The sequence below is a fragment of the Neovison vison genome, chromosome 10, assembly GCF_020171115.1.
Source record: "Neovison vison isolate M4711 chromosome 10, ASM_NN_V1, whole genome shotgun sequence".
Taxonomy (NCBI): Eukaryota; Metazoa; Chordata; class Mammalia; order Carnivora; family Mustelidae; genus Neogale; species Neogale vison.
In genome coordinates this window covers 58,884,154-58,902,284 of record NC_058100.1, presented here as the reverse complement: position 1 = coordinate 58,902,284, position 18,131 = coordinate 58,884,154, and the positions used below count along the sequence as shown (strand labels likewise).

The 18,131-nt window shown below is 35.8% G+C and overlaps 1 protein-coding gene across 3 annotated transcripts in view; it reads right to left on the bottom strand.

Annotated features, from left to right (window-relative positions):
- RC3H1 (ring finger and CCCH-type domains 1) overlaps positions 1 to 18,131 on the bottom strand; it is an 84,272-nt gene that overhangs the window by 12,694 nt on the left and 53,447 nt on the right. For all 3 annotated transcript variants that reach the window (XM_044267375.1, XM_044267377.1, XM_044267376.1), the window contains exons 8-15: positions 14,941 to 15,059; positions 13,079 to 13,191; positions 9,805 to 10,086; positions 9,253 to 9,467; positions 6,586 to 6,953; positions 5,591 to 5,761; positions 2,953 to 3,105; positions 923 to 1,136 (exon numbers count right to left, since the gene is read on the bottom strand). In XM_044267375.1, the coding sequence (XP_044123310.1) occupies positions 923 to 1,136; positions 2,953 to 3,105; positions 5,591 to 5,761; positions 6,586 to 6,953; positions 9,253 to 9,467; positions 9,805 to 10,086; positions 13,079 to 13,191; positions 14,941 to 15,059 (1,635 nt within the window). The remainder of the gene's footprint in view (positions 1 to 922; positions 1,137 to 2,952; positions 3,106 to 5,590; positions 5,762 to 6,585; positions 6,954 to 9,252; positions 9,468 to 9,804; positions 10,087 to 13,078; positions 13,192 to 14,940; positions 15,060 to 18,131) is intronic.

Below are 18,131 nucleotides of genomic sequence, written 5' to 3'. Positions count from 1 at the left end.
ATTCTTTTTTTTTTTTTTTTAAAGATTTTATTTATTTATTTGACAGAGAGAGATCACAAGTAGGCAGAGAGGCAGGCAGAGAGAGAGAGAGATGAGGAAGCAGGCTCCCTGCTGAGCAGAGAGCCCGATGTGGGACTCGATCCCAGGACCCTGTGATCATGACCTGAGCTGAAGCCAGCGGCTTAACCCACTGAGCCACCCAGGCGCCCGAGATTTCATTCTTTTAAGGTAGCCTTAATCTGGGGTGCCTGGGTGGCTCACATGTTAAGCGTCTGCCTTTAGCTCAGGTCATGATCCCAGGGTCCTAAGATTGAGCCCCGCATTGGGCTCCCGCAGGGAGTCTGCTTCTCCCTCTCCTCCACCACTCTCTCCCTCAAATAAATAAATAAAATTTTAAAAAAATAAGATAGCCATAATCTAAAAAGCACAGGCATATTTTATACACAGCTATGTGGAAAGATGTCCACTAATGTAAGAGGGTACTGATGTCTGTTTTTTCCTTACTGAAAGATACCAGTCTTTGTAACTCTTTCTTTCTTTTCCTTTATTTTGATAGAACTCGAACTCACAACCCTGAGATCAAGACCTGAATTGCGATCAAGAGTCCAACACTTAACCAACTTAGCCACCCAGGCACCCATTTCAATTTTTTAAAATGAGAATGTATTATTTTAATAAAAGCAACACAGCTATTAACACACAACTAACATAGGCAATCTTCACAAAGAGACATTTTAGTTTGTACCCTTAGAATTCTCTGGGTTATTAATTACCTATCTACAGGGATAATACTATGCAAGAGTTTAAAAAAGATTACTGCCTTGGAAGATTATGAAAAGTACTCACAGTAAATGGGGAGTAGGAATGGCAGCTGAAAGTCATGAATAAGAACCCACTAGATCAGCTTACCTTCAATTCTTACCTGAAATATTAATAGGTTTTGTGGGAGCTCCTTGAGGTGCCATGGCCTGCATTGGACCAGCACCCTGATATATTGTTTTGGAGGTTCGAGAGATGGCACCAAACCGAGATACAGTTGGTCGGTCTCCAAATGGGATAAGGTCATCATCACTGGTTTCTGCTGCTCTTCTCTGAAGATCCAGCCGCTGGTCTCTCATTCCTTTACTCTCCACATTCTGGGAAAAAGTAAAATGAGAAATCCACCCTACACTTAGATCTCTAACATTATTTCCTCCAGCTCTGTGGTAAGGTTTAAAAGAAAAAAGTATAACATCTTTATAGGTAGGACTAAAATAATTTGCTTGTCATTGTAAACATTGCTTTTTAAACCTCCGATCACAATAAGAAATACATCTTACATCATGACCCAGTTCGTGTATATACATTCTAATATACAGATATAATTTCATGATAGATATTTACCTCTTACTGTATGTGCTCCTATATTTATACTGTTATTCTACATTATTCTTAACATAAAAAAGACCCATCAATTTCAAAACTCAATAGTTAGAAAACCACTGCCTAAAAATATGAAGTGCCTATGCAGATGTTTCAAAGAGATTCCAATTAGAAATAAGTTCCAAGATAGATAGAAAAAGAAATCTAACTGGTTGCCATTTGTTGCTCAAAATATAGTTTGAGGGCCATAGCAGCAGCAGCAGCATCATGTGGGAACTCATTGGAAATGCAGAATCTCAGGTCCCACCCCGGTCTTACCGAATTAGGAACTGCATTTTAACATGTTCTACTTAGACTCTGACATAATTTATATGCACACTAATTTCTGAAAAACACTAATGGTCTTTCAACCATTTGGGAGATTTTCAATTCTATCTAGGTTAGGTTGACAAATATTTTTATTTTTGAGAGATTTAAGGAAATGAGTCTTATTTTGCTAATGTTGGTTTTAATATAATAATCCTCCACCCATTTTAAGATTTTACTTATCTGAGAGAGAGAGAGAGAGAGCATGAACAGGGAACGGGGCAGAGGGAGAGGGAGAGGGAGGAGCAAACTCCCTGTAGCCAGGAAAAGAAATAATTTGTATATCTATTTACTATACAACACCAGTTATCATACAATGGTATTTGATAAAAGCAGTTAAAATTAAAGAACCTGACCTATAACTTTGGATACATCTCAAAAACAAAGTTGAATGAAAATGCAAGTTGAAGTATGTAATATATATAAGACCTATAAACGTACAAACCAAAATTGTTTAGGAATAGTCTAAAAGTATCCATGAAATGATAAAGTTTCAATTCAAGATAAAGGTTACCTCCAGGGAAGATGGAAGGAAGAAAAATGAGATTGGGGAGGTATATACAAGAAGATTTAACTACTTCTATAAAGTTTTATTTCTTTAAAAAATAAAGAAGCAATTAATATATATATATACATACATATATTAATATATACATACATATATTAATATATATACATACATATATATGTATATATATATTTATACATACATATATATGTATGTATATATATTAACTAGCTTAATATTAGACACATAAAAATAAAATTGAGCAATTATAATACATTTCTATGTATTTCAAGTTCACTTGAAGCTTACTAGCTCAATTCTGACTCAAATACTACTGCTGCTCATTAGATTCAACTTCATTGTTTAAACCTCAGAGCTGTAAAAGTTATAATTTACTTGAACAAGAAATCCAAGATCCCGATTAATCATACAAAATAATTTAATTTGGGTTCTAAACAGTTGTTTGGTTAACTGTTGGCTGCTCAGAAATACAGTAAATGATCTTCTTTGTCTATCTAGATATGCATTAGAAGATTTATGCTTTACCTGAAAGAAACAAAAATCCATATAGTTTAAACATAATTCAATTCACATCATATAGAATATGGTCTGAAATTCTTAAGGAAATCTCAATTATTTGTGTCTAACTGTTAATGGGGCCTGATTCATCAGGTTCATCTTCATTTGTATTCATTATGACTTAGTATCAGACATACCATCATTTCCACACTCCCCGCTGCCACCACATCTTTGGGTTTTGCATCTTTGGTTCCAATGTAGGAGCCGATGGTGTCACATGACCAGGGAGAATACTGGCTATAATCATTTCCTTTGTATTTCCCAGCTACCTTCAAGTCTTCATCCAGAAACTACAGATGGGGGGACAAAAGTATATATATATGTATAGAAAATGGGTCTTACAAGTAACAACACAGAAAAAGCAGGAATGTCGTAGAACACCATAGGCTAAAACAACATGATTATCTGATCTGTTACAACAGAAGATTTCTGTAGACTATGAAAAATACACAAGTGAAGATGGGATTATGGAGGAGGTTTACTCATCTTCTTTATCAATGGAAGTCAACACTTAAACTAATATGTACCACGTCCTAGTTTTGCTGGACACTCCTCATTGTTTCTTTTAAGAACATTCCAGGTAAACAAGAGCATTAAAAACTACTTAAAATGTAGCTTAGAATATTCTATATAGTGCATCATGATGCAGTAACTTTTTTACTGAAATCTCTTTAATAGCATTAATTCATATTTTAAATAAATTCTCATCCTTAGGTTGATTCTGTGAAGTGAAAAGGGTAAGATACTGAATTTTCTTGATGAGTCCTGAAATTATATAGTAACAGAAAAGCTATTCTAGGTCTAATGTATTTTTATTAAAATCACAATACTGACATTTGTGTAAAGTTTTACAGTTTTCAAAGTATTTTTTAAGTATACTACCTCATATGTTCCTCAGATCCATATGAGAACACAGCTGATTTAAGGCTACACCATTATAGGCCAGTACTATGACTAGAACTTTATCAGAAATATATATACATTGATATACTGGTAACATAGGGGCTATTGACATATCTAAGTGGTTCTATGCCTCCCCCATCTTAAAAAAAAAAAATCTCTTTTCAGTCATCATTACTGGTTTTCTATAGTGACAGAGGGTTTTGCTGTTCATAAATATTAATCATTTTCACCCACAACTCCCATTTCTATTGTTTATAAACTGTTTTGTCCTATCTTGATTTAAAAATTTTATCTCTTTATTTCTCCTTCACATGATAACTTCATGTAGAACAGCTAGCTTTTTAAAGATATGACCTATTAACAAGAGTGCTTACCCGGTCCCACCCTAATATATTATGTGGCTGTTAAAAAGAACTAGATAAATTTATATACTGACAAAGAAAAATATACAGGATAATTGGTCAAGTAAAAACAATAAACAGAAAATGTAAATATAAACAAAACCACAGGATATATTACTAAATGATTCTATTAAAAAGTAATAGGTTAGTTTATGCACACAAAGGTTGAAATGTATTTAGAAAGTTGAAACTTATAATAAACTTACAATGATACATAAAATGGGATTTTGGAGAAATTTCTCTATGTTTTTTATTCTTATAATGTATGAATTTACATTTATTTATTATTTGAGAGAGTACCAGGGGGAGGGGAGGAGAAGAGGGAGAGGAAGAAGCAGGCTCAATCCTAATGGAAATACAATGAGACCTACATATATAATTTTTAAAATTTCTGTCAGTCACATAAAAAAAATAAACAGGTAAAATTAATTTTAATAATACATTCTGTTTAATCTAATACATCCAAAGTATTATCATTTTTTTTTTTTAAGTAGGCTCCATGCCCTGTGTGGAGCCCAACATGGGGCTTGAATTCATGACCCTGAGATCAAGACCTGAGCTGCGATCACAAATTGGATGCTAAATAAATAAAATCTTAAAAAAAAAAAAAAAGAATTGGATGCTTAAGCAACTGAGCTATCCAAGGCACTGCTAAAGTATTATCATTTTAATATATAATTAAGAAATTCATTAATGAAAAAAGGAAATTAATGAAATGTTGTATTCCTGGGGTGTACTAAATCTTCAGATCCAGTGTACATTTTATGCTTACAGTATAACTGAATTTGGCTTAGCCGTATTATTTGAAGTACTCATTAGCCATCTGTTATAAAACTATTGTAAAACAATGTGGTATTGGTGCAAAGACAGAGAAATAAATCAATGAAACAAAAGAGTCCAGAAACATTTATAGTCACCTGATTATGACAAAGGTGACTGGATTATGATTATGGTGACTTCTGGACACTAGGGAAAAGATGGGTCTTTTCATTAAATGGTACTAGATCAATGAGATATCCTTTGGGGAAAAAATGGATCTCTACGCCTAACACAGTAACACAAATCAATTCTAGATGGACTGTAGATCTAAATGTAAAATAAAATAAACCTTTTAGAAGAAACACACAAAAAAAGTATATTCATAATTTTAGAAATAGCCAAGATTACTTAATACTTAAATAAGACATGCAACAAACAACTGATGAAGGAAAAAATGATAAATGAGACTAAAAATGATGTGCTAGGGGTGCCTGGGTGGCTCAGTGGATCGGGGCCTCTGCCTTTGGCTTGGGTCATGGTCCTAGGGTCCTGGGATCGAGCCCCATGTCAGCCTCTCTGCTCGGCGGGGAGCATGCTTCTTTCTCTCTCTCTGTCTCTCTGCCTGCCCCTCTGCCTACTTGTGATCTCTATCTGTCAAATAAGCAAACAAAATCTTTAAAAAATAATAATAAAATAAAAATTATGTGCTTACTTCCTCTTGATGAAAGGTAGGAGGCAATGTTGGCGAAGGTGCAAAAGGAGGTGGAGAGATGACCTTCCTTTCCTCTAGCTGGGCCATTATTTCCTTTCGTCTTCGATGTAGCTCATCTAGACTAGGATGGGGCTGAGGAGGAGGAGGAGGAAGCCGGCTATAAGGAGAGTCCTGGAAATGCAAAGATTAGTAAAAACTGAAAAAGAATTTCAAAACACATTAGCTCATTTAGCACATCTTTTGAATAGGTTTTATGTGTTCATATCAGTATCTGAACATACTAAGCCTTAGTAAAACAAAGCAAAATAAAACAAAGCCCTTCAAAACTCTTGAGGTTTTCCCAAAGAGCAAATTTAAATTTCTTTTCCTTGGCCAGAGACCATAATTTCAAATACATTTGATGCTTGAGCCGCACAGGGCCACTTACACATTTTTTTTTTTCCAATAAAAACAGTTCTGTAAATATATTTTCTCTAATGATTTTAATAACATTTTCTTTTCTCTAGCTTACCATATTTTAAGAATACAGCATATAATACATATAACATACAAAATATGTGTTAACTGACAGTTTATGTTAGGCTTCTGGTCAACAGTAAGCTATTAGTAGTTAAGTTTTTTGGGGAGTCAAAAGTTACAAGTGTTTTTCAACTGCATGGGGGGCACTGCGCACCTTAATGCCTGCATTGCTCAAGGGTCAAATGTGGATCTAGAAATGTTAATAAAACTAAAGTTCTGAAACTAAGTAGGGTTAGAGGGAATGGGGTAGGATTTTTTTCCCCCTTTAATATTAAGTTAAAAAAAAGAAAACCCAAAACAAAAAAACAACTCTGCCCAAATTGTGAAAAGATGGGAAAAAAAGGAAGGGGGAAGCTTTCTTGTAAAAAAGAATTGATCGAACAAAGGGTTACTACCATGGCAAAAAGGTAAATCACTACAACCAATAATCAAATTAAATCTACATAGTAAGAAAAAAAAAAAAACAACCAGCATACTCTGTATGAAGGTCTGATCTGAGTTGGATGAGGAGCCACTGGATAGTAACCCTCCATCTGTTGGTATCTTTCTCTGGATTCTGGTACATAGGATGGTACTGCAGCAGGTGGAACCTCAATGGGTATAGGACTTTCTCGGAAAATCTCCTCTCTTGTGTAAGACTGAGCAGGGTACATTCGGCGGCCGTCATAGTGTGGTGGGTACATAGGTGGGTACTGCTGTGGCTGGGTGCCATACTGAGAGTTGACTACACGATCTTGGAGATAGGGCGGATAATGATCCAAGTAGGGAGGACCAGGTTCAGGAGCAGATGGCGGAGGTCTGACAAAGCGAGACACACACTGTGGTGGTGTAGTATAGTACATACCTGTACAATATAAAAAAGGAACCAAAAGTAACAATAAGCCAATCTATTTTTCTATATTTTTCCTTTTAATATACATCAACACTAAAGAATTAATAATCCACTCATTTCTTTACATGTTTTCCCCTCTGCCATAGTCAGGTTAGTTTTATGAAAAAATAAACAAAAATTAACCTTAATCCTTAAAAGTCATTGAAAAAACTAATCTACTGATAATTTATAATAGCAGAGTGGCTCTCTCAGTTGTTTGACCATCTTTTCTGCTATGCCTTAATGCAACGCAAATATTGGAAAGTTAAAGATTACATTTCCCTGAAATTCAGGTTCCACAAATCACTCACATGAAATCTGAATGTGAAGTAGAGTTAAGTGGAAAGGAATGTGGCATACACAGATCAATTCTGCTACTGCAGAGCTCTGGAGACAAGAGTTGTAGCAGTGGCTTCCCAATTTTCAGACTTTGGCTTCAAGTGATATGATCCTGGCACACAGATAGGACCCATGCTTCCTTTTTCTATTGCCTTTTTTTTTTTTTTTTAAATTAGAGATTTATTTGAGAGTGTGCATGCATGCAAGAGAGAGACCGTGCATGCACAAACTGGAGGAGAGGCAGAGGGAGAGAGAAGCAGGCTCCATCCCAGAACCCTGGGGTCATGACCTGAGCTGAAGGCAGACGCCTTAACAATTGAGCCACCCAGGTACCCTGTTTCCACACTTTTTTTTTTTTGTTTGTTTCTTAAAGATTTTATTTATCCATCTGAGAGAAAGAGAATGAAAGAAAGCATGAGAAGGGAGAAGGTCAGAGGAAGAAGCAGACTCCATGTGGAGCTGGGAGCCCGATGCGGGACTTGATCCCAGGACTCCAGAATCATGACCTGAGCCGAAGGCAGTTGCTTAACCAACTGAGCCACCCAGGCGCCCTGCTTCCTCACTATTAACAGGCTTTTTCAGTATCTGCTTCTGGGACTCACTCCTCCAGGCCTAGTTTCAGCCTGCTTTTGCAGTACTTCCACGGATTCTATAGGCACCCCAACTCCCTGCAATCAACCTCTTTCTGCTCAATACAGCAACCATGATTTTTGATCTCTGACTCTGGACCTTGACTGATACAGTGTATTTAAGGTCATCTTAACAAAAGTAGATGAATATTTCCTGTGATGGATGGCCCAAAGGAACTTTGACACAAAAAACTTTCATCAGATTTTTTCATGCAGTAATAATGCCATACCAATTTAAAGCTATTCTTTAGGAAGCAGAGAAGACATTACTAATTCAAAATTGAGACAACCTTGGGAAAAGGAAATGGAGAACACTTTTAATCTTCTTCAGTTTAAAAAAATAATAGCACCACACAGTCTCTGACAGAGACCCAACACTTTAAAAATCAGTGTTCCTATTTTGCACAGGAGTTGTATATGTGAAGCCTCCGTCATCTCCACTCCTTCGCTATCCATAACTAGTATTGTCATTAAAGCTAATTTCCCAAATTTGACTATTTTCTCAAATCCCTTCTTCTTCTTTCCCACCACACTAATACAGGCCTCAATAATCATACCCGGTGTACCAAGTCCCCTTACTCCTCCTCAACTCTAGACTGTCATCTTTGCAATCCATTCATAAATTTATCTTTTTATTCCCATACTTTTAGGGCATTCTTTCATAAAGTCTTTTTGATTCTGCAAGTTCTCAGTGATCTCCCTTGAGTCTTGCATTAATCCCTATCACATTAACATTAACCACAACTGAATGCTTAGTTTTTAGCACAAATACAAGCACACACATATATAAGGTATGTTTACTTATACTATTTCTTTACTAATATTGATTCTACACTATTAACTCTCTACAGTATGTATGCTACTTTTTATTCGTATATAAAACACGGCCCAGAAAAAAATATTAGGTGATAAATGAAACCAAGAAAAACATACTCTGTGTGTTTAATTTATACTCACTATAATATTAAATTCTTTCGCACGCTTGAATAAAATTTTGGTAAGGAAAATATATACTGCCTTAGTTAAGTAAGTTTCTATTGTTTACTTGGGTGACTTGTGTAACTATACATGACTATATGTACATATTTAATATACAACTAGCTTCCCATGATAGGCAGTTTGCTTGATATACCTCTGTTAATTCACTTATTTTGTACTATTTAGTTGGTCATAAAATCTCTGCTTTTTCCAAAGGATCACATAAACGCATTTATTTATCTTGAGCCTGCTGCAAATACGATCACTCTTTCTTAGAATTATTCTCATAACTCCTAAGGAAAGAGAGCAACATAAAAAATCATTACCCTGCTGATACGGTGCTGGTTCAAACGGTGGAGCAGCTCCTCGAGGATCCTGGTAATAAACATCTGCCTGCTGTGCTGGGTATAACTGAGAACCTCGTGGTACCATCTGAAGTGGTTTGGTGACAGGCATTGGAGGCAAATCTGTCGGCCCCCTTGGAGGTACAGGATGTGGATTCACAGGTAAGGCAGAAATACTCTTAGGGACAGATTCTAGCCTAAAGGAGTAAGATTCTACAAGTCAAGTTAAAGGTCTCAAAAATACTTCTAATATACACAAATTGTAAAATGTTTTTTTTTTAAAAAGCCTTAATTTGGGAAACTTTTCTCCCCAATAGTCCGTTCTTCTATAAATTTCATAAACTTTGATCTTAGTTCATTTATGCTAATTGTTTCTTAAAAAAATCACTAAAACAGGAAATAAAGAACAAAATAAAACCAAAAATGAAGTGGGCTGTTTGTTTGTTTTTTTAATTAAACTCTGATTATTCTTTCTTCCCTCTACTTTGTTTGTAAAGAAAAAACTTTAAATAACAGCTAGGAAAAATGACGTACAGGTCAGGAGGAGATCCAGGGGCGCTACTGCTCAGATGATCTATCTTTCCTGGCTTCAGACTAGAATCATAGGTGGCATCTGTCCCTCGTGGAATCAGCTGTGTTACTGTACTCCCTGCTGATACAATTCCATTTGGCAGAGCAGGGGTTTTTCTGCTAGGCAGATCCACTGCGCCTTCATCTGGAAGGACAGCTGCTGAAGGCAGGCCCACCTCATTAAGTTGACCCAAAGAGGCACTCAGGGGTCTTCTGGGAACTAGGCGTTTATTCATTTTACGAAACCTACACAGAAAGCAAAGTCACACACTAAAACCCAAAATTATAAAAACAAAACCAAGAATTAAAATATATTTGAGAAACAGATCAAAGGAAAAGATACTAAGATACTAAGAACATTACTTTCTAGAAATTCTCTTGAAACATCAGCCATAGTTATCAACTTTGTGTGTGTAGATACTACAAAATCTCAGGCAACACACTAAGTATAAAATTCCTTATAATGAGTATTTATAATATCACAGATCATACTAAGTAATATCTGTATTATAACTTACTTTTACTGTAATTTCTATTTCTGAAACATTGGAGGGGGTAGAAAAATCTTTAGGGGACAGTTCCTGAAATATTTTACTTTAGCTTTCCCCCATATGCCTTAGGATACAGTTAACCTATATTATAAATTAACTATAAAACAAAAAGCCAGTGTGCAGAGAAAAATTTACCATTTATTCCATTAAAAATTTTTAAATTAAGCATAGTACTTTGTATCTGATATGATTCCAAGATTCTCATGTTAATGTGCACCTACACAAAACTGAAATTATTTTAAAAGTGGATGAATATAAACAATACAGAATAATGCCCAAATTTAAACAGACACTGGGGTATAAAAGGCATGTAGATTCTAAATCTAACCACAGTAAAACTATTAAGCCATCCAAATTCAGTACCCTTGTTCCTCAACAGTGAAAGAAAATCTATTTACACCTGCTAGGACACTGAAAAAGTATCTCAAAAACAAACCCCCTTAAGAATAATGTTTTCTTCCTGAATGTTTCCCATATCTGACAAATTTCAGAGGAGTGGAGAGGAGACAATACTCCTTAGGTGTAACCACTGTAAACAGTTTGGTACATAATCATACAGACTTTTCCCTCTATACCCTGCCTTAAGATTAATATGTATGTAAGACTATTATGAACAGAAATAGGGTCATATATGAGTAACTTCTCCTTCTACTTTGTAACCTGGATATTCCTTTATGTTGGTACATTTTAGGTTGTTTCTGATTTTTTGCTATTAAAACAATGCAGTAACGGATACTTATGTATATGTCCTTGCATCCTTGTGTGACTAACCAGAAGAGAATTTTAAGTCTAATGTATGTACATTAGAAATTGTTATAATGCTCTAAAACTATTGTAACTTCTAATGGTAATAAAAGAAATGGCCTTTTCCATTATTTCATCGAACACTAGGTAGTATCACAGTCTCTCTTAATTTGCTAGTTCAAAATGTCATTTTAAAAAAGATTTTACTTAGGAAGCACACAACATACATGCATACGCATGCGTGGAGGGTGTGGGGGAGGGATTAGCAGACAATGGCAGAGCAGGGAGCCTGACACCCTTGCCCTTCCATCTCAGGACTCTGAAATCATGAACTGAGCGGAAACCAAGAGTCCTACTGCTTCATCGACTGAGCCATATGGGTGCCCCTGAAAATTTTGTTTTCATTTGTATTCAAACAATCAGTGAAGGTGACATTGTTTTACACTTTTTTTTTTAGTATCCTTCTATGAATTGCCTATCGTTCATGATCCCTGCATTTACTGGTTCTTCTCCTTACAGATGTGTAGTAACTCATTTTATATTGGGGATGTCAGTCCTCATTTCCTCACCAATCTTTTATTTTTAATTGTGGTGTTTGGGCCACATCTTAGATTATTTTTATGTAATCATATTCATCAATCTTCTCTTTCATGGATGCTGGGTTGTCTTTCAAAAATTCTTTCCTATTATAAGATTAAGTAACAACAGAAAAGATCTCTAAGTACAGGTTGCCTTCTTAAAGATTTAAATCTCTAAAGCATTTAGAATTCATTTTGATATAAAGGTAAGAATTGAGTTCTAATTATTTTTCAAATGGATAGCAGTTGTTCCATGTCATCTTCTTTGTTACTGATGAAATGCTACCTTCAGCACAAACGCTCAGTTCCTATTGTGTCTGGTATTCTTTCTAGATTTTCCATCGTATTTCATGGTTCTATCTGTTCCTTTGCTAACACCACAGTCTTTGTGCACTGCAGCTCATGATACACCTTAATAGTTGTTAGTCTAATCTGTTTGAAACTTATTTTTTCAGAAATTTTCTGGCTATTTGTACATATTTACTTTTCTCAGCAAGTTATTTTGTTAGGTCCTAACAATCCTCATGTTAATATTCTGAGATTTCACTGAAGTAGTGGTCTTACTACTACTCAATTTTGTCTTACTGTCAACTTGAATGAGACTGAATCTAATAGTTTACAAGTTGAGCATCATGTAATCATACTAGCTTTTAAGATACAATTATGCTGAGGAAGTGTCTATAACAGCTTTCTTCTATTAAATAATTTTGATCTATTATGAACATTTGATTCTAAACCTAACGTAACTATACTGTGTTATCTTTGCACTTCATGGTGCCTACTTTAATGTATTATTGAATTCTAATACTTGGGATTTTAAAAATATTAACATGTGAGGATGGACTGGTATTTTCTTCAATTGTCCTATCTTTGTCAAGTTTAGTGGCAATGTTACACTGGCTTTATAAAAAAATTAAAAGGTTTTCTTTTCTTTTCTTTCTACTATGTGCTGGGAAATGTACCATCACTGGAATTATCTGATCTTTGAAATTTAAAACAATCTGTGAAGTTACACCTGGTAATAAAACAATTTGGTGAACAGAACAAAGGGCAAATTTTTCAATTGGAAATACATTATTCAACTAGTTAAAATTAATGAAAATTTTTAGAGTTTAATTTTTTTTGGTAGTGCAAATGACTCACTTCTATATTTAGTTTTCTATTTGTGGGCACAATATAATTAAAGCTGAAGAAACTGCCTTGGTTTTCTTTTTTAAAATATCTGTATTTCTTTCTAACCTTTTCCCATTCATTAAAGAGAATGTAGCTGCTCCTTTTCTGTTTCCTAACAGTGGCAAATTATTCTACTTAGTAACTCTACCTTATTTCATAACAAGTTATTAGAAGGTTGAGTTTCACACTTACTTCTCCAGTTCCTCCTGTGAGTGTGCAAATGTACAGCTGGCCCCACGAGGGCATCCTCCTCTCTGCTTCATATCTCGACACATGTATGTTTTATATTTGCTATGCTGTGGAGGCTGAGACCAAAGTTAAAACATTAGACACTGATTCAAACTAACTCACACAATTATCTAGCCTGCCCAGAGCAAAAGTGTTAGAAAGCCATTCTGTCTACAGTCTCAGAGTCCAAAAATAAATTAATTATAAAGAACGGGGTCCTGATTTTTTGATATGTTGGCATTAATTCTCCAACATGTAGCATCATGTAACTCCTAGATTAAATCTATGACAGCTTTATCATTTTCTTTCCAGGTTTATAATGGAAAAACAAACCACTGGAGTTTAGGGCTTTCCAATGTTTAATATGTGTTCTAATATTTGTTTTGGACAATGTGTAGTATTAGCTATATTTACAATTAGGTTTTCCTATGACACAACACAAGACTACAGTGGGCTCTATCTAAAAATGAAAAATACTCTGTAACCAATTCTTGATATGCAGAAGAACTTATCAAGGACTTACAGTATCTCTACAAGTACAAATGAAATTATTATTTTCTAGTATAAGAAAGGAGGATGGACTTGGGAGTTAACAAAAGTATCAAACACAATACAAAGCTAAAGGAAATTTTTTTTTTTTTTAAAGATTTTATTTATTTATTTGACAGAGAGAGATCACAAGTAGACGGAGAGGCAGGCAGAGAGAGAGAGAGAGGGAAGCAGGCTCCCTGCCGAGCAGAGAGCCCGATGTGGGACTCAATCCCAGGACCCTGAGATCATGACCTGAGCCGAAGGCAGCGGCTTAACCCACTGAGCCACCCAGGCGCCCAAGCTAAAGGAAATTTTATTCATTTTATCACCTATCGATAGAACTTAAAAGATTAATCTTATTGTTACGTTCTTCATGACGTGTAATAAAACATGAAAAAGTTTTTAATATTTTATTTCTTATCATAAAATAAAGTCTGATCTATGCTTAGATTATTTAGGAAAAATGTATCCATATTATTCTACTCAGCAGGATAGTTTTTTAAAAGAAGATTTTATTTTTAAGTAATCTCTACACCCAATATGGGGGTTCGAACTCACAACCCTGAGATCAAGAGTCGCATGCTCTACCAAGTCAGCCAGGTGCCCCGCTACTCAGCAGGATAGTGAATGGAACTTAATGTTTCATGCCTCTCAAAGAAAAAAGAAATACTGAATAACCTATTGTTAATATTTACCTGAACCAGATAAATTAATAACAAAGCTTTAATTTCACAAGCTTATTATGGCAAAATAAAAGATCTAGCGAACCTAACATAAATCCCCAAGAGCAGAATAAAATGAAAAACTGTAGCCATAACATTAGACATTTTACTGCTGTATACTTCAAAGTATTTGAAGAAAAATCTGGCCCACTTGCACAACAGACCTTATATGAATGAAAATGTTAAACTACTACTACAGAAGAAGCATTTACAAATATATGAATAGTTCTGGACAGATACAGCATTAAAAAGTGATATATATTATCAAACTATAATGTAACAGTAACCAATGAGGATCATTTTATTTAACATAGAACCTTTAGCACAGAATCAAATGCTACTACACATCCAAAGTGAAAAATGACTCCAGTACAACTAACAGGATTATTTAATTCCACTGTTGCCAGATAAAATTACCACACTAATCCATTAAATTGGCTATAAGCCATATTAAACTAATTTATAGTTTCTATAGTCAGAGTCTCAAAATACTCATGTCATCTTGTGGGTTTTGTTTGTATCTGTCATAACACCCACAGTGGCTTACTTCTAAGTCTCCAACGTCCCCCTTACCTGCTGTTGATCTGCTCCCTTTTTGCTATGGTTCTGGATATAGTCTACCAGCCCATGTACCACAGTCCGCACAGCAACCAGCCCATTTTCTAGCTGCTCCCAAGTAGGAGGAGGAGCATCTACACAACAAATTAAAAAACATTTTAAAATGATGTGATTCAGTATTTTGTCCAATATTAAACTAATAAAAGGGTTAGTGTCAGCCCTTCAGTGAAATTAAGTTAGGCTTCATACAGCTTTTCAGGTAATAACATATTCTCCTAAAAAATCATTTTAAGGAATGGATTCTAAACTAAAGTAACTACAGGGACAGGGAATGTAACATAAATTAAGTAGGCCAGACAATAAATGGCGACCACCATTAGACACTTAGGGTTGGGAATGACAACAGAGAGATAAGAGGCAGGGACTAGGCTGAACTGGAGAGTGTGGCCCCATCTAAGGTAATGGTTACGATTCAACTTCAGCTGATTGCTGTTATGTGACGATGTAAGGATGGCACTCCCGATATACCGCTGTTCCCCAGGGAATACTAAAATTTGAGATTTTCATGTGAAATTACCCAGTTTTAAGTTTTACCTAAAAAATTTAGAATATTGTGCAGACCAACACTGTGTGGACCGAACAAAAGTTAACTCTGGACTAGCCAATTTGTAATGTCCATTTTGAAATTCTGCATAGATGACATATTGGTAAACAGAATGTTTAAAGAAACTGAATAGAAGAGTCATTATATAAAGCAACTCTGCTATACCATCTTCATTTAATATTTATCTAGTGACAGTGCTGTGATTTTTATAAAGGGAAAGTTAACCACAAATACAAAATGTTCTCTAGGAGAAAATATAAAAAGTGAGAACACAAATACAGAGAGGACTTCCCACTGGAGACACTCTGAAAGACTTCTAGGTGATGGCTGTGAATAAGGCTTTGAAGGACACATGGGAGTTTCACTTGAAAAAAAAAAAAAGAATATCTAGAAAAGGTGAAGAGAACTGTCATACAACAAAGTATTGTTGGGAACACCTACTAAGTCCCAGGTATTGTTCTACTTGCTAGGGAACCAACAGTGATCAAAACAAAAACCCATTATATCCAAGGAGAGGAGACAGACAGTAAATAAGATAATCAAAATAAAACAATTTAGATAATGATGACTTGAATAAATAGAGCACGGACAGGTATGTATAAAATTTTAGACTGGGTGGCCTGAGAATGTCTCCTTGAGAAGGTTACATTTGATTAAAGACCTGAAAAAATGGGATGAGTGTGCCTTGTGGATACATTAGGACAAAAATGTTCTAGGGAAAAAGAGTAAGTGGGAAGATGGGGATATGGGAGTATGCCTGGCATGTTCCACAGAGATGAAACTGAAAAAGAGTGAGTTAGGTGGAAAAGAATAGAAAATAAGCTTAGAAAAAGGTAAGAACCCCAGATCATGTGAGGTCACAGAAAAGATTTTCACTTTTACTGAACAATGGAAAGCACTGGAGAATTCTTTAAGATTTCATTTATTTTTAGAGAGTGAGCGAGAGTGCACACATGTGTGTGCGAGCAGGGCAAGGGGGAGAATCTGAAGCCGACTCCATGCTGAGTGTGGAACCCAACACGGGGCTCAATCAGTTCTGGAGAATTTCTGAGCAGACTGCTAGCAGGATCACTCTAGCTCCTATGCTAAAACCAGACAGAACAGGAGGCGATTCTGTAATCCCTGAAGAGAGAGAGGATGGTAGCACTGAAGGTGATGAGCAGATGGATTCTCCGTGGATTTTAAAGGGAAGGACCTCCAGGGTATGCTGCTGGATCAGAGGTACCACACGTGAGCAAGAAGAGTTGAAGAGATCTCCAAGGTGTTTGGACTGAGGAAATGAAATGGAAGGTTGGAGTTGCCACTAAAAGGAAAGGAAGGTGGGGTGTGTGTTAAGGTACCTGGAACTCACTTTTAGACAGAATGTTTGAAATTATTTTTTTAATAAAGATTTTATTTATTTATTTGACAGAGAGAGAGATCACAAGTAGGCAGAGCAGCAGGCAGAAGGAGAGGAGGAAGCAGGCTCCCTGCTGAGCAGAGAGCCCAGTGCTAAGCTGGATCCCCAGGATCCTGAGACCATGACCTGAGCTGAGCCGAAGGCAGAGGCTCAACCCACTAAGCCACCCAAGTGCACCCCCCTTTTCTGAGCCTTTTAAATTTATTTATTTGAGAGAGAGACAGAGAGAGCAAAAGCAGGGGAAGAGGCAGAAGGGAGGGAGAAGTAGACTCCCTGCTGAGCAGGAAGCCCAACGTGGGGCTCCATCCCAGAATCCTGGGATCATGACCTGAGCCAAAGGCAGACGCTTAACGATCTGAGCCACTCAGGTGCCCCTAAGTTTGAAATTACTAGATATTCAAATAGGCCTGCTGCATGCTGAACAAGGAGGTGGATATACAAAAGAATTCAGGAAGAAAGTATGGGCTGGATATACTACATGTTTCACAGAATCTAAATCAATTGCAAAATACACCATTATTTTATGTGTCACCAAAATAAAAAGAGTGTTAATTAAATTACATGTCATTACACAGATGCATCCCAATTTCAGAAATGATAAGATCGAAAGAAACGTGGGCTTCAGAACTGACAAAATATAGTAAATTTGTGAGTCATATAAATAATATTTAAAGTTATGAGACTAGACAATATTATCTAGGACATGGGTATAATTAGAAAAGAGATACATGTATTAAACTCTGGGAGCAATCCAAAAGTGAGAGGCTATAGAGATGAGAAATTAGCAAAGGAGGCTCAAAGGAGGGTCCCATAAAATGAGAAGGAAAATAGGAAAGTCAAGTGAAAAAAGCGTTAAGAGGATCAGAAAGTGAACAACAACATTAAATGCTGCTAACAGGTCAAACAAATGAGAACCAAGAAGTTATGTCTGGAATTAACTTCATGGAAGTCACCTGTGACCTTGACAAAACAGTTTTCGTTGAACAATAGAGATAAATGCCTGACTGCAGTGAGTTCAGAGCATGTTTTTTAAAAAAAAAAAAAAGGAGAAAAACAGTAGTAGGTGGATGGCAAATAGTGTCCAAGGGGGTTATGTTAACAAGAGTAATAGGATGTCTGTATGTTGACAGAAATACTCCAGTAGAGAAGACAACTTGATCATATAAGAAACAGAGGATACTGGAATGACATACTTGACAAGAT